Raw genomic sequence first — 25,918 nt, 5'->3', positions numbered from 1 at the left:
GGAGACACGCCCCTCCTCCCACCCGCCCCCACCCCACTGCCTGCCGCTGAGGCCCCCAGATGCGGGGGGGCAGTCTGAGGCAACCCTTGGGTGCGGGGCCCTGCCTCGGGGGGAGCTGGCGTGTCGCATGGGGCGGGGAGGGGACTCGCCCCACTGCACGGACATCCGCCCCTCCCCTTCCCCACCACTTGCCCCCCAGCGGCCATGTGGCTCAGCCTGGGAACTCGTTGACCCGTCGCAGGGCAGGGAGAGCTGATGTGAACGCCCCCCGGAGAGGAGAGACTCAGCCCAGCACCTCTCCCTGGAAATGCACCCCGCCCACCCGACCTTCCGGGGCCTTCCCCCAGCCCCCCAGCCCCCCAGCCAGGGGCCCTGACGGCCGCTGCCTTCCTTCCCTGAGCTAAAGGCGCTTCCAGCACCAGCCAGCAGGGGCGGACAGGAGGCCGACTTGGGCTTCGAAATTAGACCTCCCTTCCAGACCAGCCCTGGTCCAGACTCAGCGCTGGGACTTGGGGACGCAGCCACCATCCAAGTAAGTATCCAGCCCTAGGTCACCTCCCTCTCCCTCACTCCTAAAATCCAAGCCGTCAGGATCCCCACACCCGGCAAACCTACCAATTTGTCTCTATCTCTGCCTGATCCAAGCAATTATCATCCCTGCCGGGGAGACCACAGCTGCCTTCAAGCTGGTCTCCCTGCTTCACTCCTGTCCCCAACACCCCCATAATCGATTCTCCTTACAGCAACGAGAGTGATCTTTCAAAAATGAAAACCAGATCACCTAACTCCCCTCCCCCCAGCTGGTGGCTTCCCTCGACACTTGGAGTAAAAGGCAAAGTCCATACCAAGCCGGTGCAGTCTGGATGCCCTTCCCCACACTCCACCTTCATCTCGGATTGAAGGTACACACTACACTCCAGTGTAAACACCTGTGCTGTCCAATGTAAGTTCACCAGCCACAGTGGCTATTTAAATTTAAGTCAGTTACAATAAAATTAAATCATTCAGTTCTACAGTCACATTAGCCACATTTCAAATGCTCATAGTCACATGTGGTTAGTGGCTGCCACGTTGGATAGCACAGAGATAGAACTGTTCCATCATAGCAGAGAATTCTATTGCACAGCCCTGTTCTAGACATTCTGAACACATTTCCGTCTCTCCAGATGCCATGCTCTCTTCTGTTGCCTCCAAGCCTCCAAGACTTTGCACAAGCTGTTGCAACTGCCAGGAACACACACACACACACACACACACACACAAACAAACACACACTGCCTTGCTCTAGCCAATTCCTACCTCTCTGTTTAAACATCACTTCCTCTGGGTAGCCTTTCCTAGACCCCACTATGTGTTCCATGACACTTTGCATTTCTCTGATCATAACTCATTGTCCAGTATTGTTAACATTTACTTTATCATCTGGCTTCATCTCTTTTTTTTTTATAAATTTATTTATTTATTTATTTTTGGCTGCATTGGGTCTTCGTTGCTGCACGTGGGCTTCTCATTGTGGTGGCTTCTCTTGTTGCGGAGCATGGGCTTCTAGGTGTGCGGGCTTCAGTAGTTGTGGCTCGCAGGCTCTAGAGCACAGGCTCAGTAGTTGTGGCGCACAGGCTTAGCTGCTCCACAGCATTTGGGATCTTCCCAGACCAGGGCTCGAACCTGTGTCCCCTGCATTGGCAGGCGGGTTCTTAACCACTGCCCCACCAGGGAAGTCCTGGCTTCATCTTTAACAATAACAGATGCCTTGTGAGCAGTCACTATGTGCCAGACGCTGTGCTAAGTGATTTACGTGCAACTCTCAGAGCAACCTTATTTCACAGATGAGGAAACTGAGGCTGGGCAAGAGTAGATACCCTGTCCAAGGCCACGTGGCTGCGAGGTGACGAAGCAAGGATTCAAATCCAGAGCCACACATTTACCCACCAAGCTCTCCAAGAGGTGAGATCTTGCTTTTTTGTTGTTGTTGTTGTATCTCATCACCCAGGACAGCGTCCAGCCCCCAGTTGGTGCTCAGGAAGGCTTTGAATTATGATCATAATGCAGAGGGCATTACTGTGCTGTTGGGGAAAAATTAAAGAGTAAGTGGAGACCCTCAAGTCCTTCAGAGGCATCACCACATCAGGTGACAATGACAGTTGGCAGACAACTGTAATTGCAAATCAAGTTTATAAAAAGTTCTCAGATTATCAGTCATCGGGAAGATGCAAATCAAAAACCACAATGAGATACCACTTGACACCCACTAGGATAGCTATAATTTAAAAGACAGATAATACACTACATTGTAAATCAACTATACTTGGATAAAATAAATTTTTTAAAAAGACAGATAATAATAAGTGTTGGTGAGGATATGGAGAAGTTGGAACCCTCATACACTGCTGGCGGATTATATGGTGCAGCCACTTTGGAAAACAGTCTGGTTGTTCCTCAAAATAATTAAACATAGAGTTACCATATGACCCAGCAATTCCACTCCTAGGTAAGTACTCAAAAGAAATGGAAACTTAAGTCCACACGAACACCTGTACACAAATGTTCACAAGAGCATTATTTATAATAGCCAAGTGGAAACAACCCAAATGTCCATCAGCTGATGAATGGATAAATAAAATTCTATCCATACAATAGAATATTATTCAGCCGTAAAAAGGAATGGAATAATGATACATGCTACAACAGGGATGAACCTTGAAAAAATTAGGCTAAGTGAAAGATGCCAGTCACAAAGGATTTATATTGCATGATTTCATTTATGTGAAATGTTCAGAATAGGGGACTCTACAGAGACAGAAAGTAGATTAGTGGTTGCCTAGGGCAACAGGACTTGGGGGGTAATGGGGAGCTGAAAGGTACAGGGCTGCTTCTGGGGGAGATGAAAAATGTTCTAAGTTTGATTGTGATGATTGTTGTAAATATGCCAAAGACCATTGAATTGTACGCTTTAAATTAGAGAACTATACGTGAATTTTATCTTAAAAAAGAAAAAAAAGGTCCTCTGAGCAGAGAAGAATGCCTGTTTTTAGTGGGAAATGAATCAAGCAGAGAAACACAGCTTCCTCAATTCCAAGGCCACTGGACTCATGTTTCAAAAAGCTTCAACCAGTCCAGTCTCCACGCGAGGAAAATCTCCCCCAAGCAGTCTTTAGGCTCAATCTTCCCATGTGTTTCACTTCACACTTAGTAACTTTTTGTAAAGGAATGTTTTTTCACTTGAATTGATTTTCAGAGTCGATTTTAACAAAAACAAGTGAGAGGTTCAAGAAAGGTGCAGCAGGGGACTTCCCTGGTGGTCCAGTGGTTAAGACTCCGTGCTTCCACTGCAGAGGGCACGGGTTCGATCCCTGGTCTGGAACTAAGATCCCGCATGCCACGCGGCCAAAAACAGAAAAGAAAGAAGGAAAGAAAAAAGCGCATCCGAGATATCCTCTGGAGTGGGGAACTAAGGGTGGAGGGTGGGAAGGCAACTTCCTTTATGATATGCATCATTTGGACTATTTGAATTTTTTACCACTGCCTTTAGAAAAACAAATATGGCATCTCTTGCAGAGTTAAACAAGCAAACAAAAAAACCCAACTCAACTGTGCAAGAGATGTCTAAAGTCTGTGCATAATTAATGTAAATTCTGAAGAGAGGTGGGAGAGAGGGGTCCAGAGTGGGAAGGAGGGAATTGCTCTGGCCTCGGAGGGAAGGGAGGGTGGGACTTGGGGGGGAAGCGGGGTGCACAAGCCTGCACCTTTGCTTCTCCCAAAACTTGGTCCAGAGCCTGGGCTGGGCCTGTTTACTGGCCAGATGCAGCCTCTCTGAGCAGCTTTGTGTCTGAGACTGACAGAGAAGAAATAGAAATAAGCCAGTTTAGGAGGCTGGACAGTCTTCCTGGAACAAGGGAGACAGGGACTGGAGTTGAGCAGAATCGTAATGGGAGAGGAAAATACTGGCTGAGGTGGCCCTGGCCCTCAGAGGGCCACGGAGGCCAAGGGTGCCTCCTGCAGGAGAACGGGTCCTGCTGCTGTGGGTGGGGCCCTCCTGGCCTGGGAGGCTTCTGGCTCTCAGGGAAAGCGAGCTGCCCTTTCTCACACGGCCTCAGCGCCCCGCAGGCCACTGCTCAGCCAGGCCCAGATGTGGGGCCTCTCTCCCGGGACTCAGAATAACCACAGCCAGGCCGAGGGCTAAATCCGGGGACCCAGTCCCAAGCGCATAGCCTCTGGGGAATTTCTCCGACCTCGGGCTGGATCTGGGCCCGTCATAAACAGCCCCCGCTATTGGCTAATAGATGTCTGATTTTACTACTGAAAAGACCGGGAGAGAAGGATATTCTGTCGTCTGGGAGACAAGAATAGAGAAAGGGGGTGTGGGGAGGCGGAGGCGAGATACAGACGGGACAGAGAGAGGAAGCTCTGGTCAAAGGGACAGAGTCAAGCCCGATTAGAGGGGCACAGCCTGAGGCCAGATAGGCAGGCCAGAACCAGCGACAGCGACAGGAGAAAGACCAGACGCAGGCTGAGTCAGCCTGGACCAAGGAAGCATCAGGTAGCCTGACCGAGACAAAGGATGAGCCGGAATGCGTCCGAGGTCGAGCCAAAGAACCGCGGTCGAGCACCGAGGGGTGAATGCCAATCAGGAGACCAAGCAGGTGACGCAAAGGGCCCGCCTCCACGCCTCAGCCACGCCCACACCCGCGACTCCTCCCCTCCGCGCCTCAGCCACGACCACACCCAGGACTCCTCCCCTCCGCGCCTCAGCGTCGCTCGCACACCCAGTTTCCCGAGGGAGCCCCTCCCTTCGCGTCCCCTCAATTACCCGCCCAGGTGAGACCCCGCCCCTTTTCCCGACGAACCGCGGGAGCCAGGTGACCGCGATCCTGCTGGGCCTCCCAGGTAAGGACGCGGTAGGAGCGCGGCAAAGCCTCCCCGCTGACGCCCCCCTCCCCTCCCCTGTCACAGCGCGGGAGTGCGGGCGTCCGGGCTGAGGCCCCCGCCTCCCCTGGCTGAGTGTCCAGGGGAGCGGGTGCGCGCCCGCGGGGCGCACCTAGCGGGTAGGGAGGCACCTGCCTCGGGCTTTCTGGGCGTGGGCAAAGCTGGAGGCACGCGCTCGAGCCGGCGCCTCGGAGGCTCTCTGTTTTTTACGCCCCACCTACACGCTGAGAGGGAGATCTGTGGGCGTCTCGAGTTTTGAGAAGCGGAAACGGAGTCTGAGGGGTGAAGTTAACTGGCTCGCTCTTGATTACAGCTCAGTTCGCAGGTGATGGCGGTGGGACTGGGAGCAGGCGGTCCCGTCTCCTTTTGCGTTCCCATCTCTTTTTTTTAAAAAGTCAGGTTTATTGTGGTATAACTTACACCCTTTAAAACTTTAATGTGCTTTGTAATTTTTAAGAATTTACACCCCTTTAAAGCCAGCAGGTCAGAGAATTTTGACAAAAATATACAAGCATGGGCTTCCCTGGTGGCGCAGTGGTTGAGAGTCCGCCTGCCGATGCAGGGGACGTGGGTTCGTGCCTCGGTCCGGGAAGATCCCACATGCCGCAGAGCGGCTGGGCCCGTGAGCCATGGCCGCTGAGCCTGCGCATCCGGAGCCTGTGCTCCGCAACGGGAGAGGCCACAGCAGTGAGAGGCCCGCATAACGCAAAAAAAAAAAAAAAAAAAAAAAAAAATATATATATATATATATATATATACACACACACACACACACAAGCATATGACCACCACAGTGGTCAAGATACAGAACATTGTCATCACCCCAAAATGTGCTCTGGTGCCCCTTTGCCCGCCCCTCCCCCACCGCCATGCTCTGGTAACCACTGATGATTTCTGTCCTCTACATCTGCGGTCTCCACAATGTCATGTGAGTGCAGTCACACAGTACGTGTCATCCCTGGCTTCCTTTAAGGTCCCACATATCTTGCTTTTGCTGCAGTTCCCCTTGGCAGTGTCTGACCACCTCCCAGGCCCCTAGACTTTGAGGAAAATTTGTTGTCCCTGCCTGGGGCTAGTGCAGGCCTGGAAAGGAAGGATGTTTTGAAGGTGCCTTAGTCCATTCAGGCTGCTATCACAGACTAGGTAGCTTATAAACAACAGACATTTATTCCTCTTAGTTCTGGAAGCTGGGAGTTCAAGTCAAGGCCCCAGCATGGTCACCTACTGGTAAGGACCAGGATGGTAGCCAGGGCCTTCTCCCTGTGTCCTCACTGGATGCGAGGGCAACATCCCTCTGGGTCTCCTTTATAAGGGCACTAATGTCATTCATGAGGACTCTATCCTCCTGTACTAAGCACTTCCCAAAGCCCTACCTCCTAATACTGTCATCCTGGGCAATAGGATTTCAACCTGTGAGTTTTGGGGGGCACAGAGACTTTCAGACCACAGCAGAGGGAAGGACAGGTTGACTCAAGAACCAGGGACAGGAGTGCAGAACAAGGGTTTAGGACGTTTCAGAAATGCCACTCACATTTAGACTTTATCATGTAAGTTGTGGAGAGTGAGTTAGAGTTGACTGTTAGACCCTCCCTCAGAGCCCCAGGGTGCCCCAGGGGGCTGCCTCAATGTTAAAAACCCATCTCAGAAGAGAAAGGGTGTTGGCCAGGAAGGCTGAGTGTCCAGGCCAGCACAGCCTGAAAGCAGCACTTGGGTCCGGTGAGTTGGAGCGAGAACAGGAAAGCTTCAGAGTCTCCTTTGTGTCTCAGCGTGGTCTCCTTTGGTCCCAGTTCCACTTTTTCTGTTTGTTTTGGGGGGATCTCTGCCTTTCATGGAAGAGGCTTTCCTCGAATGTCTGGCACCAAAAAGCCAGCTGTGTGGATGGGGCTTCACTGAGCATCCTCCATGGGTGATGTCACAGTTCCCACAGTTTAGCAGACACGTGTCCACTTCATTCCCCCCAGTCAGCAGGGTCTCCTCTGTGCTTGGTTCCCAGGGCACTAGATCTCAGCTTCTCTACTGAGTTACGAGTGGCCATCCACCGTCCATGGCGCAAACACTGCTGGCCGTGCCTCTGCCTGGTCTCCCCTCCCACTCTCTTTGTCCCTGTGGATTTACTTTTTTTTTTTTTCTTAATCTTCTATGATCACTTTAGAGGGGCTTGGGGAGGAAGCCATTTTTAAACCATGGTTGTGATGTTTTATTTCTTTTTTCAAGACAATCTGAAGTCATCCCCACCCCCTCTGCCCACAGAAGGTGAAGAAGTTGAAGTTGGGATAATGTGCAGACCACCCTTTGGAGGTGTTTCATTATACAGGGAAGCAGGGAGGTGGCACAGTAACTAAGGAGACGTGAGGATTGTTCGTTTAAAGATCAACTGTCCATGAAATGACAGATTCTGTTTGTATGCTGATGCATGTCCAGTGGTCAGTGCAGGGGGGAGGGTACCTGCAAGAACAGAGACCTCAAGAAGGTGAGAGGATGGCCCAAGTGGAGGTTTTCATCTCTGTTCATGGAGCGAGAAAAGGAGTCAGGTGGCCCAAGTGTGGACAGGTTTCAGGCCAAGGGTGGGAAGGTCTGATGGCCGGTGTTTTCTCAAAGAAACGTGAGGTCAAGGTCACCATCTGGGAGTAAGGGTGTGGGAAGGTTGAAGAAATAGAGCCTATCACCTCTTAGAGAAATGGAGAACTGCAGGGCAGTGCTCAAACCCCTTCCGAGTTTTGTCGTCATGAATTTAAAATGAAGCCAGTCAGCTGAGGTGTGTGATACCCTCCCCCGAAGGCAGGTGCAGGACTCTTCCAGGCTTCAGGTTTTGCTAGGTGACTAGGGAAGAGGAAGAGGTGTGTTTCCAAGGGAGGGTATATGCAGGGATCAGACCCTCTCCTCCCTCCCCCACCCCAGCAGCTCCCAGGGCCCTGGGTACCCCAAGGCTAAAGGGGTTCCCAGCATCTCTTGTAAATAAGCCAGTTACCACATGACAGCTGGTGCACAAGTCTGCCCGAGCCTGAGAAACTCAGGGAGAATGTCAGAGAAGGAAGGAGAGGAAAGGAGCTTTCCAGAGGCTGAAGTAGGGGGCATCAATTAACCTTCAACCCAGAGAGCTGATCCTGCCCAATAAAGGGCTCATGCCAGAGGCTGGGGCTCTGAATTCACTTCTGTACCTCAAACCTGCAGAAGTGCCAAGGCTCCATCAGCTCTGAACTCATGTGTGCAAAAGTTATTTTAATTCTGACTTCAATGGTTGGTTTTATGAAAGTATTTCCCCTTTTTCTTTGCTCTTAGCTATATATATTTTCCTTTTTTCCTTTTTTTTTTTTTGGCTGTGCTGTGTGGCTCGCAGGATCTCAGTTCTAATTAGAATTTTTGTCTTTTTTGGATATGTGCCCAGAAGTGGGATTGCTGAATCAAATGGTAACTCTATTTTCAGTTTTTTAAGGAACCTCCATCCTGTCCTCCACCCCCTTCAGCATTTTTTATTTGTAGATTTTCTGATGATGGCCCTTCTGACCGGTGTGAGGTGATACCTCATGGTAGTTTTGATTTGCATTTCTCTAATTAGTGATTTTTTGTTTTGTTTTGTTTTTGTTTTTGTTTTTTTTTTGCGGTACGTGGGCCTCTCACTGTTGTGGCCTCTCCCGTTGCGGAGCACAGGCTACGGACGCGCAGGCTTAGCGGCCACGGCTCATAGGCCCAGCCGCTCTGCGGCACATGGGATCTTCCCGGACCAGGGCACGAACCCGTGTCCCCTGCATTGGCAGGCGGACTCTCAACCACTGCGCCACCAGGGAAACCCATTAGTGATGTTTTTTAAAATTTTTACTTATTTTTGGCTGTGTTGGCTCCTCGTTGCTGCACACGGGCTTTCTCTAGTTGCGGCGAGCAGGGCCTACTCTTCGTTGTGGTGCACGGGCTTCTCATTGCGGTGACTTCTCTTTGTTGTGGAGCACGGGCTCTAGGCTCACGGGCTTCAATAGTTGTGGCTCGTGGGCTCAGTAGTTGTGGCTCACGGGCTCTAGAGCGCAGGCTCAGTAGTTGTGGTGCACGGGCTTAGTTGCTCCACCGCATGTGGGATCTTCCCAGACCAGGGCTTGAACCCATGTTTCCTGCACTGGCAGGTGGATTCTTAACCACTGCACCACCAGGGAAGTCCCAATTAGTGATGTTATTAGTTAGCACATCTTTTCATGTGCTTCTTGGGCACCTGTATATATTCTGTGGAGAAATGTCTATTTAGGTCTTCTGCCGATTTTTTGATTTTTATTGAGCTATATGAGCTGTTTGTATATTTTGGAAGTTAAACTCTTGTTGATAGCATCATTTGCAGATATTTTCTCCCCTTCCATAGGTTGTCATTTCATTTTGTTGATGGTTTCCTTTGCTGTGCAAAAGCGTATAAGTTTGATTAAGTCCCATTTGTTTATTTTTGCTTTTATTTATTTTGCCTTTCCTCCCCTCCATTTTTATCTCCTTCTTCCAGGACTCCTATTTTCTAAATGTTACCACTTCTACTTTTATCCTCCATATCTCTTAGCTTCTGTTTTATACTTTCTGTTCCTTTGTTCTTTCTTTTTTCCTTTTGGGGAATTTCTGTTCTTCCAGTTCACTAATTCATTCTTCAGCTGTCTAATTCATCCATTCAAGAGAATGTTTAAATATTATTTTTTAGTCCAACTATTACATATTCAACCTAGTCTCTCTTATTGGTTCTTTTTGATGTTTTCTTGTTTTGTAGTTCCAATAGCTTCCTTATATCTTTTAACTTGTTTATTAATCTAATTTAAAATTCTTATTCTGAAGATAATGCAGTGTGTAGCTTTTCTCTTGAAAGTGGTGATGTCCTTAACCTGTGGGATCTGACCTGTTTCCAAGTAGATAGTGTCAGAATTTAGTTAAATTGTAGGACACCCAGCTGGTGTTGCTGAATTGGTTAGTGTTGGGGAAAAAAAACCAACCTCACATCTGGTGACCAGAAGTATCAGAAGTGCAGTATTGAGAGCAGAGGAGGTTGCCATACTATATCCTCTGGGTATATTCTGTTCTGTCCGCAGGCCCCAACAAGCTCAGCGCATGGGGAGTAGATAAACCCCAGAGGGAGGCTCCAGAGAAACACAGCCAGCCACCCCTCGACCCACAGAACAACCCCTCCAGGCCTGTTTTCACACTGTGCTCTCCAGAGGGACTCACCCCTACGATGTCATCCGTTAGGCCTGGTTGTTTGGAGGGGGGATGAGTAGGCAATTGCCGAAATCAGTCAGTCCCAGCCTGTTTTTCTCAGCGTCTCCCAAACACAGGAGGTCTGGGCCGCCCTGATTTGGCTCCAGAGGCCTGGAGCAGAGATGAGAGTCACTGGAGGGGTGGCAGCAGGTACTGCGTGTTCCAGCGCAATGGTGGGGGAGAGGCAGGAGCAGAGCCACTCCTCCATTTCATCGTCCCAATTCAGAACAGCGCGTCCCCCCCCAGCACCCCAGGAGACGTTCACACCCTCCCCTGTCTTGGGGAGCAGCCCTCAGGGCTCCTGACCCCGACCTAGCTTGGTATTTATCATCCCTGGTAAATATGGGGATGTTACAGGCCTGTTCCACTTGATGACTGGGCATGTTTGTCTGGGCGGCCTCAGCACTTTGCACAGGGTAAGAAGGACCAATTTTTTTTTTCCTTTTTTATTTTTTTAATTGAAGTATAGTTGATTTACAATGTTGTGCTAATGTTTGCTGTACAGCGAAGTGACTCAGTTATACACATATAGACATTATTTTAAATATTCTTTTCCATTCTGGTTTATCCCAGGAAATTAGACAGAGTTCCCTGTGCTATACAGTAGGACCTTGTTGTTTATCCATTCTAAATGTAATAGTTTGCATCTACTAACCCCAAGCTCCCAGTCCGTCCCTCTCCCTCCCCTCCCAGAAGGACAAATTTTATTTCTACACACGTGAGGCTTTGGAGTAAGGCCCAGAACTCGTATCCCCAGGAGATGTTTAGGCCCATATTCACACAGAGCTGTTCGGCCCCATCTGTTCAGATGGAAGTGGTGATATTTGCTGATTTCTGGGTGAGACCAAACCATGCCCCACAGAAAGTTTGCGTCTCCACCTTCTGCCCCTTACGTTCTGTGTTCCTGGGTCACCCCAGAGAGCCTGCACAGATGGTGTATATACTTTGGGGTATGTCTTTAGTCATGGGCCTCGTATTTCACTATAAATTTCCATGTGAGGAGACCCATTTTGCGCCCCGCTCACCTGAACCTCGTGGCCAGAGGTTGGAGCCGTGCTGCACTGCTCTGGCCTGAAATACAAGTGGGGACGGCAAAGCAGGAAGTGAGATGAGTGAATTATTTTAGGTGGATGACGTGAGTCTGCAGGGGAGCAGCCTCTTAGAGGAAACCACCAGCACTTTACTAGGGCTGAGCAGTCTCCACCTGCCTTCTTGTGGTTTTACAGAAAAGAGGAGAGGAGGTCGCAGAGGTTTCAGCGTCGGGGTGGGGGTGGGGGTGCCAGAGGAGTGCAGAGGATGCAACGTGCATACTCTTCCAGCCCCCGCTGCACCCCTTCAGCCTCTGTCTTCTCGCCTCTGGAGGTCTCTGTTTGTCTCAGCTCCCTGCTCATGCCCTTGGGTGGCTCGGGGCCTTGGTCCCTCCCGAGGTCCTGGCTGGTGTGGGAACAGGAGCCTCCAGGAAAAGCTCGGGGCAGGAGTAGCATCATCTAAAAGGCCGTCAGAGCATCTGAACTTAGTATTGACTGCAAAAAGAGAGCAGGCCGCTTGAGCTTCTAAAGGTGATTACGCTCAGGCCTGATGCTCAGAAAAACAGGAGTGGGAGGGGCCGGGGTGCCGATTCTCAGAAGCCAGGGCAAAGCAGGAGGTGTTGGGGCTGCCAGCTAACCCGTATGTAGCAGAGTGGGAAGGCCGAGGATTATGGAAGGGGAGAGCATTCTCCCTGGGGAGTAAGGCCTTCTTTGGGTAAGCCCCAAAGGCCCTTTTCTCTCCCAAATGCTGAAGCATCCCCTTTGCTGGAGCGGTCAGTATTTTCCGCTCTGACTCAGGGCGAGCAGAGCAGTTCTGAAAACTAGAAGTCTGAAGAAAGGCAAGCTGAGCAGAGCCGGGCCTCCCTCCGGCCTTCTCCCACTCCAGAGCCTCCTGCGCGGATGGATGTGAACTTGCTGCTGCTTCGCGCAGCAGCCTGAGTTCTGGGGCCAGGTGGCCCTGCTGGCCCAGCCCCTCCGCTCCTTCAGCGTGTGGTCCATGCCTCTCAAACACTGGCCTTGAGGGATGGAGGGAAGGCCCCCAATTTTCAGAACGGCTCCCTCACTTCTTTGGCCCAGAAATCATAAAGAAAAGGATTGGCAGATTCCTTTTGAAATCCAAAACTTCGGTTTTTACAAAGACACCATAAACAAAAAGTGAAATAACCCTCTGAAAGACAGTTTATGACAGTTATAACAGAAAAATGATTACTTTTTAGAATGTATAAGGAGGTCCTACAAATTAATAATAAGAACGGGCAAAGATGTGAACAGGTAATTTGCGATACAAATTAATGTCAAAAAAGCAAAAAGTGTTTAATCTCACAAGTTTAATCAGGGACATGCAAATTAAAACAGTGTCATTTTTGCCCTTCAAATTATCCAAAATTAAAGTGATTATTAATATATATTGGATATGGTCACCTTATCTTTGATAAAGGAGGCAAGAATATACAATGGAGAAAAGACAGCCTCTTCAATAAGTGGTGCTGGGAAAACTGGACAGCTACATGTAAACGAATGAAATTAGAACATTCCCTAACACCATACACAAAAATAAACTCAGAATGGATTAAAGGGCTTCCCTGGTGGTGCAGTGGTTGAGAGTCCGCCTGCCGATGCAGAGGACACGGGATTGTGCCCCGGTTTGGGAAGATCCCACATGCCGCGGAGCGGCTGGGCCCATGAGCCATGGCTGCTGAGCCTGTGCGTCCGGAGCCTGTGCTCCGCAACGGGAGAGGCCACAACAGTGAGAGGCCTGCGTACCGCAAAAAAAATGGATTAAAGACCTAAATGTAAGGCCAGACACTATAAAACTCTTAGAGGAAAACATAAGCAGAACACTCTATGACATCAATCACAGCAAGATCCTTTTTGACCCACCTCCTAGAGAAATGGAAATAAAAACAAAAATAAACAAATGGGACCAAATGAAACTTAAAAGCTTTTGCACAGCAAAGCAAAACATAAAAAGACAAAAAGACAACCCTCAGAATAGGAGAAAATATTTGCCAATGAAGCAACTGACAAAGGATTAATCTCCAAACTTTACAAGCAGCTCATGCAGCTCAATATCAAAAAAACAAACAACCCAATCCAAAAATGGGCAGAAGACCTAAATAGACATTTCTCCAAAGAAGACATACAGATTGCCAACAGACGTATGAAAGAATGCTCAACGTCACTAATCATTAGAGAAATGCAAATCAAAATTACAATGAGGTATCACCTCACACAGGTAAGAATGGCCATCATCAGAAAATCTACAAATAATAAATGCTGCAGAGGTGTGGAGAAAAGGGAACCCTCTTGCACTGTTGGTGGGAATGTAAATTGTTACAGCCACTATGAACAGTCTGGAGGTTCCTTAAAACACTAAAAATAGAACTACCATACGAACCAGCAGTCCCACTACTGGGCATATACCCTGAGAAAACCATAATTCAAAGAGTCATGTACCACAATGTTCATTGCAGCTCTATTTACAATAGCCAGGACATGGAAGCAACCTAAGTGTCCACCAACAGATGAATGGATAAAGAAGATGTTGCACATCTTCAATATACAATGGAATATTACTCAGCCATAAGAAGAAATGAAATTGAGTTATTTGTAGTGAAGTGGATGGACCTAGAGTCTGTCATACAGAGTGAAGTAAGTCAGAAAAAGAAATACAAATACTGTATGCTAACACATATATGTGGAATCGAAACAAAAATTTAAAAAATGGTTGTGAAGAACCTAGGGGCAGGAGAGGAATAAAGACGCACATGTAGAGAATGGACTTGAGGACACGGGGAGGGCAAAGGGCAACCTGGGACGAAGTGAGAGGGTGGCATGGACTTATATATACTACCAAACATAAAATAGATAGCTAGTGGGAAACAGCCACATAGCACAGGGAGATCAGCTTGGTGCTTTGTGACCGCCTAGACGGGTAGGATAGGGAGGGTGGAAGGGAGACGCAAGAGGGAGGGGATATGGGGATATATGTATACGTATAGCTGATTCACTTTGTTATACAGCAGAAGCTAACGCACCATTGTAAAGCAATTATACTCCAATAAAGATGTTAAAATATATATATATATATATATATATATATATATATATATATATATATATATATATGGGATTCCCTGGTGGTCCAGTGGTTAGGACTCCATGCTTCCACTGCAGGAGGCGCAGGTTTGATCCCTGGTCTGGGAACTAAGATCCTGCAAGTCGGGCAGTGTAGTCCCCAAAATATATATATATGAGGGTCTGGAGAACTAGGTACTCTTATGCAGTATTGGTGGGAATTCATATTGGTATAGTTCTCTTTTTTATTGTGTTAAAAAATACATAACAAAATTTACCGTTTTAACCCTTTTTAAATATAAGATTCAGTGGCATCAAGTACATTCACATTGTTATGCGCCATCACCATTATCATCTCCAGAGCTTTTTCATCATCCCAAACTGAAACTCTACACCCATTAAACACTAACTCCCCATCCCCTTTCCTCAGCCCCTGACAGCCACCATTCTACTTTCTGTCTCTATGAGTTTGATTACTCTAAGGACCTCGTATAGGTGGAATCATAGAGTACTTGTCCTTTTTGTCTGGTTTATTTCACCGAGATTCATCTACATCGCATGTGTCAGAATTTCCATCCTTTTCAAGGCTGAATAATATTTCGTTGCATGTGGTACCGTCTTTTTTTTTTTAATAAAGCATTTTATTTTTAAAATTTTATTTATTTATTTATTTATTTTTGGCTGTGTTTGGTCTTCGTTTCTGTGCGAGGGCTTTCTCTAGCTGTGTTGAGCGGGGGCCACTCTTCATCGCAGTGCACAGGCCTCTCACTATCGTGGCCTCTCTTGTTGCGTAGCACAGACTCCAGACGCACAGGCTCAGTAGTTGTGGCTCACGGGCCTAGTTGCTCCGCGGCATGTGGGATCTTCCCAGACCAGGGCTCGAAACCGTGTCCTCTGCATTAGCAGGCAGATTCTCAACCACTGCGCCACCAGGGAAGCCCCCTGTACTGTCTTTTTGAAGGGCAACTTTGTAGTAATCACAGATTTCAGTGCCATATTCTTGGATACCATTCCACTTCTAGCTATATCCTGAAGAAATATTTGCACGTCTGAGATGAGACGTTCTCAAGGATATTCATTGGAGCAGTGTTTTATTTATTTATTTTTTTGGCCACCCACCACATAGCTTGTGGGATCTTAGTTCCTGACCAGGGATTGAACCCGTGCCCGTTTCAGTGGAAGCCTGGAGTCCTAACCACTGGACCGCCAGGGAAGTCCCTGCAGGGTTGTTTTAATAGCGAAAAAAACCCACAAATATCCATCAGTAAAGAGATGGGTAAAATATGGTCTATCTGTACTGTGAAATATATTGTAGCAATTCAGAAAGAAGCAGGGAGATCTGTATGTGCTGGCTTCAAGCTACATGAGTATGTTCTGTACAATTCCTTTTATGTATAATTTTTAAAGTATGTTTTTATATAATACATACATATGTAAACACACTAGAACAACCTGGTGGTAAATACACCAAACCTTTACCAAGTGACACAGAGAAAGATAAGTGTGGAGAGAGATTCCGAGGAGGGACACTGAAAAAGGACTTTCAAGTTTTATTCTATACACACACACACACACACACACACACACACACATACACATACACACACACACACACACACACACACATACACACACACACACATACACATACACACACACACACACACACACATCCATTGATTGAGTCTTGACAACTGGATCACACTCACTGTTATTTAAGTAAAAAATACTGAGAAAATAGGAAATATGCTAAATTGAGTATATTTGGATTGTAGGTTTAATGGGTGCTTTCTTTTTCTGTATTTCTCAAGTTAATTACATTGAGTATTTATTACGTTCATAATTAGGAAAGCAATAATTTTTTTTTTTTTTTTTTTTTTTTTGGTGGTACACGGGCCTCTCATTCTTGTGGCCTCTCCCGTTGTGGAGCACAGGCATGGCTCACGGGCCCAGCCACTCCGCGGCATGTGGGATCTTCCCGGACCGGGGCATGAACCCGTGTCCCTTGCATCGGCAGGCGGACTCTCAACCACTGCGCCACCAGGGAAGCCCTAAAATGATTTTTTAATAGTGCTTTTTTAAACCATTTTAAAAATTGAAGTATAGTTAATTTACAATGTTGTTAGCTTCAGGTGTACAGCAAAATGATTCAGAATATATATGTTCTTTTTCAGATTCTTTTTCATTATTATTCATTATTATTATTATTATTTTTATATTATTATTATATTATTATTATTATAATTATTATATTATTTTTATATTATTATTTATATTATTATATTATTATTTATATTATTATTATTATTTTTATATCATTATTATATTATTATTATTTTTATATTATTATTTATATTATATAATTATAATTATAATAATAATAATAATTATTATTATTATTCATTATTATGTTATTATAAGACATAGAACATAGTTCCTTGTGCTATACAGTAGGTCCTTGTTGTTTTTTTGTGTTTTTTTGGCCATGCCGCCATGTGGGGTCTTTGTTCCCTGACCAGGGGTCGAACCTTTGCCCCCTGCAGTGGAAGCGTGGAGTCCTAACCACTGGACCGCCAGTGAATTCCCGGGTCCTTGTTTAGCAATAAAATTATTTTAAGGAAAACATGGTGTACCTACTATGAATTATTATGCAGACATTAGCAAGATTGAAGTAAATATATACATTGGGACATGTATATATTTACACAAATGTGTCTGTAGTGGCATAGAAATCCAGAAGGATACCTACAACGTGTATCCTTACAGTGTCCTTATGAACCAATAAGTAATGTTCCCATCACCCCTGATATAATTTCATTCCACTTTTCTCCTTGCTAAGTTCCTGCTATACAGGCCATCATATTGATCTTGAATTTAAGCTTTCTTCTGCCGTAGGACCTTTGCACATGATGTTCCCTTTGCCTGGAACACCCTTCCCCCAGATATCATGAGGCAAGTCCCTCATTTCCTCCAGACCTTTACTCAAATGTCATATTAACTGTGGGGCTTTCCCTGATCACCCAATGCCCTTTATTCTGCTTTATTCTTATTATTTTTACTATAGTACTTTCCATTATCTAAAATATGATGTATTTGCATATTTGTCTGTCTCCTCTTTAATGTAACTTCCATGAGGGCAGACTTGGTCAGTTTTGTTCATTGCTACATTTCCAATGCTAGAAACACAGTAGACGATAAATATTTGTTCAATGAATAAATGGATGGAAAAATAGTCTCTTTCAATGGTTTGCTCGGGGGTGTGTGAGAGAGGTAAGAGGGGATTTTTCACTTTTTACTGGATACTCCTATATGTCATTGGATGTGTTTTATCAAGAGCTTGGAAAAAAAAAAAAGAGCTTGTATCACTTTTGTATTTAAAAAAAATCAGGTAACTTTTTAAAAAATCACATGTCCAAACTTTACTACTGTTTTGTCTGTTAACAGCTGATGAAGACAAGCCACAGCAGATACCAGCTGACTAAGAACAACTTACAGAAGAAACATTTAACCTGAAGTCTTATCCATTTCCCTGTGAGTTGGAAAAATGTTTTCCTTTATATTGTTCTCTTTTGTATTTGTGTTGCTCTATTTTTTTTTAATTTTATTTATTTATTTATTTATTATTTATTTATTTATTTTTGGCGGCGTTGGGTCTTTGTTGCTGCGCGTGGGCTTTCTCTAGTTGCAGCGAGCGGGGCTACTCTTCGTTGTGGTGCGAGGGCTTCTCATTGCAGTGGCTTCTCTTGTTGCCAAGCACGGGCTCTAGGTGCACAGGCTTCAGTAGTTGTGGCACATGGGCTCAGTGGTTGTGGCTCGCGGGCTCCAGAGTGCAGGCTCAGTAGTTGTGGCACACAGGCTTAGGAGCTCTGCGGCATGTGGGATCTTCCTGGACCAGGGCTCGAACCCGTGTCCCCTGCATTGGCAGGCGGATTCTTAACCACTGTGCCACCAGGGAAGCCCCTGTGTTGCTCTGTTTTAGTAGTAGAATATCCAGACCCAGTTTGTGACACTCCCTGAGGCCAGCAATGCTTCTGCCCTGCAGAGGCCAGGAAACCAAGCAAAATCAGCAGTGCTGGGTAGGGAGATGGGAGGGGTCATGGCTCTAACAAGGTTTCTCAAAGTGTGAGGGATGTTACCCGATTGAAAAGTTAAGTGGAAAAAAAAAAAAAAGTGAAATTGGAACACACTGGGTTGAACCACATTAAACCGGTTCCTTTAAGGCAGAACTTCTTGGAGTCTTCAAGATGGTCTCCAAGGGGGAAGTAACAGACAACTTCCTGAGCTCCTGTGACCACAGCACCCTTTCACAGTGGTTGTAATGTTTGGAGGACAGAGGGAAACACTGATATCAGAAACTTGTGAAGGTAAAGGTGTTCCTTAAGAGGAGTGCTGGTGTTAACATGGTTAGAGGAGTAGGTGCTAGAGTAAATTATAGGCGTTGGCAGACCTACTAGCTGGAGAGTGACACTCAGCTTCTGATGGCCATGAAAAAGAGGGGGAGATAAGGATGGTGATGGGATCAAGAAAGTATGAAAAAAGGAAAATCTCGGGCTTCCCTGGTGGCGCAGTGGTTGAGAGTCCGCCTGCCGATGCAGGGGACGCGGGTTCGTGCTCCGGTCCGGGAGGATCCCGCATGCCGCGGAGCGGCTGGGCCTGTGGGCCATGGCCGCTGAGCCTGCGCATCCGGAGCCTGTGCTCCACAGTGGGAGGGGCCCCGGCAGTGAGAGGCCCGCGTACCGCAAAAAAAAAAAAAAAAAAAAAAGGAAAATCTCAAAACTTATTTCCCAGTTAGTATCGTTGCACTAAGTGCAAGATCCTTTCCCAAAAATCAACATTTATCTTAAAGCTTCCACTTGGTGTTGGCTGGGCCTGATTGAAAGAGAGCCATGACTTGCCCCTTTGGATTATTTGAGGAATGAGCAGAGTGTATCTAAAATGAAGCTTGTGATGGACTTCCCGGGTGGCGCGGTGGTTAAGAATCCACCTGCCAATGCAGGGGACACCGGTTCGAGCCCCGGTCCGGGAAGATCCCACATGCTTGCAGAGTAACTAAGCCCGTGCGCCCCAACTACTGAAGCCCACGCGCCTAGAGCCCGTGCTCCACAACAAGAGAAGCCACCGTAATGAGAAGCCCGCGCACCGCAACGAAGAGTAGCCCCCGCCCAATGCAACTAGAGAAAGCCCGCGCACAGCAATGAAGACCTAACGCAGCCAAAAATAAAAATAAATAAAAAAAATTTTTTTAAAAATGAAGCTTGTTGAGGTTCAGTAATCTTGTTGAGGTTCGGAAAGTCTCGTGAGATGTAGTTTCCATGGAAAATGAAACAGAGACTGGTGCAAAATAAGTCTACTCTGCAGTTTGGGAGTGCGGCCTGACTTCAGGGCGGAATGACCGGCCCTTGGACGGGGGCCCGCTTGTTGTGAACACTGCTGGTGCTGTGTTGTCAGTGACTTCAGTCCTCTTGAAAGCCTGGGGGTGGCGATAAAGAAGCTGAAATACATCTCCTTTCACAATCCCCCCTTTCCTCTCCTGAAGCCACACACAGGGGCCCACTCATCTGCGTGCTTGTGCACACGCGCACACCTTTTGCTCTAGCATTTTTCACTGTCTTGAATGGTGTTCCATGAGTTCCTATCTCCTTCATTCTGTTGAACTACTGCATTATCATCATTTAACCACTCCCCTTTGATGGGCGATTAGCTTGTTCCCAATTTTGTCATTACAGTAGCGTTGTCAGCACTAGGCAAGTTTTTCCATTGTTTTAAGTACTTCACATGTGATCCTCATAACTACTCTGATAGGTATAACTACCCCATTTTTATAGGTAAGGAATCTGATGTACTGACAGGATAAATGAGTTGCCCAAGGTTACAAGCCAGTAAGTGGTGCAGCCACGTATGAACTCAAGTAGTCCTGTCTCCAGAGCAACACTCTGAACCATTACATTAGACATTTTTACACTGAGGGCATATGATCTTTTAAATTGAATAGACCTAATTTTATGTAAAATCCACTGTGCCGTTTTCATATTTTTCATTTTACTGAGAACTGGCAAAAACTTATCTTGGAGTGGCAGCAGGCCACAGACCAGCCCCTGGGACCACTGCTTTCAGTATACCAAGCAAGTATTCTTTTAACACATCTTTGCACACACGTGTGAGCATTCTTTCAGGAAAGGGAACAAGAAATATATTAACAGAAACTCTTCTTTTATCCAATTCCTAAGTAAAATGGAAACAGTGAAGATTACAAGTGGGGGTGGTTGAGTGGCAGCTTGTTGTACAAACTCTGGCATCTCAGGGCACGTAATGATGTACGGTACAAGCAGTTCTGGTCAACACAGGGAATCTGCTTTCCTGAGATAGCACAGGTCCAAGATTAAGTTTAAAATAATTTGCAAGACTGACCCACATACACTTTGGACACCAGCCTAACAAGTCACAAAGGTCCCATAAGCATCCCTCTGTGTTATTGTTTCTGAGGTTTTATAAGGGGTGGAGAGGTTCAGGGAGACATTCCCTTAAAGGAAGGGCAGGTGAAGTATTTGCACCATGGGCTGTAACGGAATACATGTATCTTCCTTCCCATGGGCTCTTTAACATTTGGACCAACACTGGACTTGAGAACTATATTCCTGACAGTTGGATGAGAAGCTAACTGGACAAGGAACGTTGAGATGAGTAGGTGATAGGACTGAGAACTCTCTTGGCTTGAGATACGTGAACAAATCTTTATGAACTCTCCCATCCCTTTCTAGGTCATCCCAAAGTTTCACTCCTAGTCACATTTCCCCACTGCATTGCTGACCCCTCAGTCAACAGGAGTCAGCTGGAACCACAAACCACAACTGGCCTGTTGAATTCAGCCTAGAGCAAGGTTTGAGGCCAAGAGTGAAAAACCGACTTCCAAAACCAACTGATGGCACAGGTTGTTGAAGACCAACACATTTAGAGAGACTTTTCCTTGCTCAGACTTCAGGTGTGTAGAGTGAGTTTGCTGAGATCCATGAATACCTTAAGGGATCCCTACAGATAGGAAGAGATCCTGAGAGAATTAGGGCAACAACTGAAACCTTACTCAAGGGATTCACAGGACTGCAGACCTGCGAGCCTGTCAAGTCAGTGATTTGGGAGAAAGGCCAACACAATTGTGCGAGTCCTATCGCCCAAATCAGCACTAGTCTTCACTTACTCAGGTGAAATGATTTTTCAGGTTTATTAAGTGTAACGTGTAGGAAAGAACTTTTAATCCTCAAAACCCAGCTTTACTGCAAAAGGCCTAAATTATTAAATATTCAGCAAAACACCCATCCTGCAAGCAGCAGTTTGAGGGGCAAGAAACCTAATAAAACTTCATGAATTTTCTGAGCTATGTCAGAGTTGACACTTGGATTCCAGTCCTTGGTTTGCCTGGAACAAAAACCAGGCCTTGAGCAAGTCAAAACACTGGGACTGGGAAGGATATAACCTTCCAATCTGACAGTGAATATAATGTGTTCCCTTAAGTCTAAGGAAGGCTTTTTAAAGGCTTGATGTTTCATTACCACTTTTTGTTGTTGTTGTTGTTGCGGTACGCGGGCCTCTCACTGTTGGGGCCTCTCCCGTCTCGGAGCACAGGCTCCGGACGCGCAGGCTCAGCGGCCATGGCTCACGGGCCCAGCCGCTCTGCGGCATGTGGGATCCCCCTGGACCGGGGCACGAACCCGTGTCCCCTGCATCGGCAGGCGGACTCTCAACCAGTGCGCCACCAGGGAAGCCCCATCCGAAGTACTTCTCAGGTACACCTGGAGTTATCAAAGGGGTATTTCTAGACATGCTCGGCTTTCTACATTTTTATAACACACCTCTGAGTGATTCTTACCCCTAACATTGCTCTGTGGTTACACCAGCTTTAGTACCAGAAGAGCTATTTCCCTAGCATAGTGCAAAACTGAGATAACCAGGAGGGCTTCCAACTCCTCCCCCTTACTTGCACGTCCCTCCCCTCACCACTGTTTTGTACCAAGTTGAGAAGGAGCACTGAAGTTACATTACAGCGAGTCCACTGTGAAGGGGGAAAAGGTTGAGAACTTAAAAGTATTGTAAAAAAATAAATTAAAAAAGAGTACCTTGTGCCCAGAAAGATTCTTACCCCCTCGGTTTTGTATCAGTATTGGAAACATACTGCCTAGTGTTTATTGGTATGGCAGCACAAAAACTGCTTGCGTAGGGCTTAGACAAGATTCTTACCACGACCTGAATTAGAGAATCTCTTACTGGAGCAATCTTATCCTTACAGTGAGGCAAAGCTGTTGGTCATTAGGAACCAATTATGTTAGGAACCACCTTAATTTGCTGCCTAACACACCCAAGTCAGCAAGTTGCCTTAGGTTAGTATACCCTTTGTTATTTTAGAAGATGTTGGGGGTAGGAGTTTATTTGTGCTGTGCTGGGTCATCCTTTCTGTGCGAGGGCTTTTAGTTGTGGCAAGCGGAGGCCACTCTTCATCGCGGTGCGCGGGCCTATCGTGGCCTCTCTTGTGGAGCACAGGCTCCAGATGCTCCGTGGCATGTGGGATCTTCCCAGACCAGGGCTCAAACCCGTGTCCTCTGCATTAGCAGGCAGATTCTCAACCACTGAGCCACCAGGGAAGCCCTAGTATACCCTTTTAACTCAGAAATTCTTCCAAGCAATTTGTCTCTCCACCTTTGTTGACTAGGGCTCCACTTGGTTCTTGGCTCAGTTCACAAAGCAGAATTAGGGTTCTATATCATTGTCTAAGGCTGAGCACTTAAATGTATGCACTAGAAAGAAAAAAAAAAGCACAAGGATAGTCAACAAATAATGATATTGAAAGCACAACTGAGCAGCCTGGATCACCATCTGAGGTGGAGGCACACAGGCAAGTTTGCTTTCTCTCAATATGCCTCCATATTCAATAGTTTTAAATTCTTACACTTTAAAATTGTGTTAATGACACCAGAACCCTAACTTGTAAATGATCTTGAACAAAGGACAAAAGTCCCTACACCTTGGCACACCCAATGTTTACCAAAGTCAAGTGACTTAATTTTGGTCATATTGACAACCTCAAGTTAAATGTCTTCTTTGAACACCACTTTAACCAGTTAGGAGTCCCCACCATCACTACATAATTTCAGGACAACAGACACCAAATATGCTACCATGCAACAAAACCTTTATTAACATTTTGAACAAATTCAGCTACTACTGAAACTATCTTAAATTGGGGCAAATAGCTAGAATGCAGGGTGATGCCATTATTGGGCATTATGAATGCAAGACTGAATAATTAACAGCCACCCCTCAGACGAAGGACCAGGTGCAGGGTCGACTCTTTCTGGATGTTGTAATCAGAGAGAGTGCGGCCATCTTCCAGCTGTTTGCCTGCAAAGATGAGCCTCTGCTGGTCAGGGGGGATGCCTTCCTTATCCTGGATCTTGGCCTTCACGTTCTCGATGGTGTCACTGGGCTCCACCTCCAGGGTGATGGTCTTGCCGGTCAGGGTCTTCACGAAGATCTGCATACCACCCCTCAGACGGAGGACCAGGTGCAGGGTCGACTCTTTCTGGATGTTGTAATCAGAGAGAGTGCGGCCATCTTCCAGCTGTTTGCCTGCAAAGATGAGCCTCTGCTGGTCAGGGGGGATGCCTTCCTTATCCTGGATCTTGGCCTTCACGTTCTCAATGGTGTCACTGGGCTCCACCTCCAGGGTGATGGTCTTGCCGGTCAGGGTCTTCACGAAGATCTGCATACCACCCCTCAGACGAAGGACCAGGTGCAAGGTCGACTCTTTCTGGATGTTGTAATCAGAAAGAGTGCGGCCATCTTCCAGCTGTTTGCCTGCAAAGATGAGCCTCTGCTGGTCAGGAGGGATGCCTTCCTTATCCTGGATCTTGGCCTTCACGTTCTCGATGGTGTCACTGGGCTCCACCTCCAGGGTGATGGTCTTGCCGGTCAGGGTCTTCACGAAGATCTGCATACCACCCCTCAGACGAAGGACCAGGTGCAAGGTCGACTCTTTCTGGATGTTGTAATCAGAAAGAGTGCGGCCATCTTCCAGCTGTTTGCCTGCAAAGATGAGCCTCTGCTGGTCAGGAGGGATGCCTTCCTTATCCTGGATCTTGGCCTTCACGTTCTCGATGGTGTCACTGGGCTCCACCTCCAGGGTGATGGTCTTGCCGGTCAGGGTCTTCACGAAGATCTGCATACCACCCCTCAGACGGAGGACCAGGTGCAGGGTCGACTCTTTCTGGATGTTGTAATCAGAGAGAGTGCGGCCATCTTCCAGCTGTTTGCCTGCAAAGATGAGCCTCTGCTGGTCAGGGGGGATGCCTTCCTTATCCTGGATCTTGGCCTTCACGTTCTCGATGGTGTCACTGGGCTCCACCTCCAGGGTGATGGTCTTGCCAGTCAGGGTCTTCACGAAGATCTGCATTTTGACCTACAAAGTAAAACGTTAGTGTTTCACCTCAGGATTTTTTACTGCTTTCGTCGGTAATCAATTCTTTACAACGAACAGTTTATTATTCTTAACTACGTTAATGACTCTCACAAACCTCCCCCAATTACTAGACTAACCGTTAAGTTAATCACTGAACACAAAATTCCTTAGTCAAAACGGCAACCCAAACGGGATGGCAGAATCAAAAGTGCTTTCTGAGGTGAACATCCAGTTCTCTCTCCCTTAACTGCTACAAGTATTTCGCTAAAATGCCCCCGCCCCAATTTCCCCCAAACCTAGTATCATGGCGGCATTAAAATAAAAATCCCGGTTAGACGGAAGTACGGTGCGATACCTTCTCCACGTCGGGATTCAAGTTAAAACCTTTCCAGAAGCCCCAGCCGACTACCTCTCTTCCACCTTCCCCGCCACGAAAAGAGAGGATGGAATCTCCATCGGTTAAGTATCCGTTGGCCTCTGCGGGCTCGCGCACCAACCGCCCCGCTCCCAACCCGTAAACAAGGCCCGCTCTTCCGGAAAGGCCGGCGCCGCGTCACCTCGCCTCCCCTCCCCCACCCCTCCCCGCGGCCTCCGAGCCCCCGCCCGCTCACCCTCACGGACGCCCCCCTCTCCAGTTCTCCCAGCACTCGTAGGCCGTGGGCCAGTACCTGTGAGCGAATCCGAAAATGCTGCGAATTCAACGACGCCGAGTCACCTCCACCACAACACAGCGGACCCCAACGATGCCAGTCGCCTCTGAACGCTCCGGTTCGGCAGGGCCGAAATTTATGCAACGTCTGTTGCGTCACTTATCACTCTTACGTAGGCGCCGTGTCCGTGCGCCGCTGAAAGTAGTTCGCTCGGCCCCCACCTCCCGCGACGCACTTAGGCCCTTCGACTGAACCCTAAATTGCTTAGAGCCGAGCAAAGGATCCTAACAAGTCAGCTCACCTCTCTTCCAGGTGATCCTTCTCCTCCTTTCGGAAAAGGTAGGAAAATTATCGGGCGGATGAATTCGAGTTAAGGGGACCTTCCTCGAAAGCTCTGGAAACTTCCTTGCGGCGCCGGCGCTGATTGGTGAGGCGTGTGAGGCGAGGCCGGCGCTGATTGGTGGAGAACGCGGCGGCTCGGCTGTTGCTGGGCTCTGGCTGGAGTGGTTCGGTACCGACGTTGCTTAGTAACTGAGTGCGCGTGCGCAGCAGAAGAGCGCCTTCGGGAGAGAAGCGTACTTCCG

The 25,918-nt window shown here is 47.3% G+C and overlaps 1 protein-coding gene and 1 long non-coding RNA gene across 2 annotated transcripts; one reads left to right on the top strand and one right to left on the bottom strand.

Annotated features, from left to right (window-relative positions):
• The first annotated feature begins 285 nt into the window (after positions 1-285).
• LOC109551376 (uncharacterized) lies at positions 286-23,767 on the top strand. Its single transcript, XR_004524079.2, has 5 exons — positions 286-532; positions 744-902; positions 1,827-1,944; positions 17,685-17,771; positions 20,999-23,767. It is a non-coding gene; the product is annotated as an uncharacterized lncRNA (long non-coding RNA).
• UBB (ubiquitin B) lies at positions 23,402-25,506 on the bottom strand. The gene is made up of 2 exons (XM_019944125.3): positions 25,353-25,506; positions 23,402-24,684 (listed from the first exon to the last, which is right to left on the bottom strand). The coding sequence occupies exon 2, from the start codon at positions 24,676-24,678 to the stop codon at positions 23,533-23,535; it is 1,146 nt and encodes a 381-aa protein (XP_019799684.2). The 5' UTR covers positions 24,679-24,684; positions 25,353-25,506; the 3' UTR covers positions 23,402-23,532.
• Between the last annotated feature and the right edge of the window lie 412 nt (positions 25,507-25,918).

Source organism: Tursiops truncatus, chromosome 20 (genome assembly GCF_011762595.2).
Source record: "Tursiops truncatus isolate mTurTru1 chromosome 20, mTurTru1.mat.Y, whole genome shotgun sequence".
Taxonomy (NCBI): domain Eukaryota; kingdom Metazoa; phylum Chordata; class Mammalia; order Artiodactyla; family Delphinidae; genus Tursiops; species Tursiops truncatus.
This window is presented reverse-complemented; position numbering and strand designations above follow the sequence as displayed.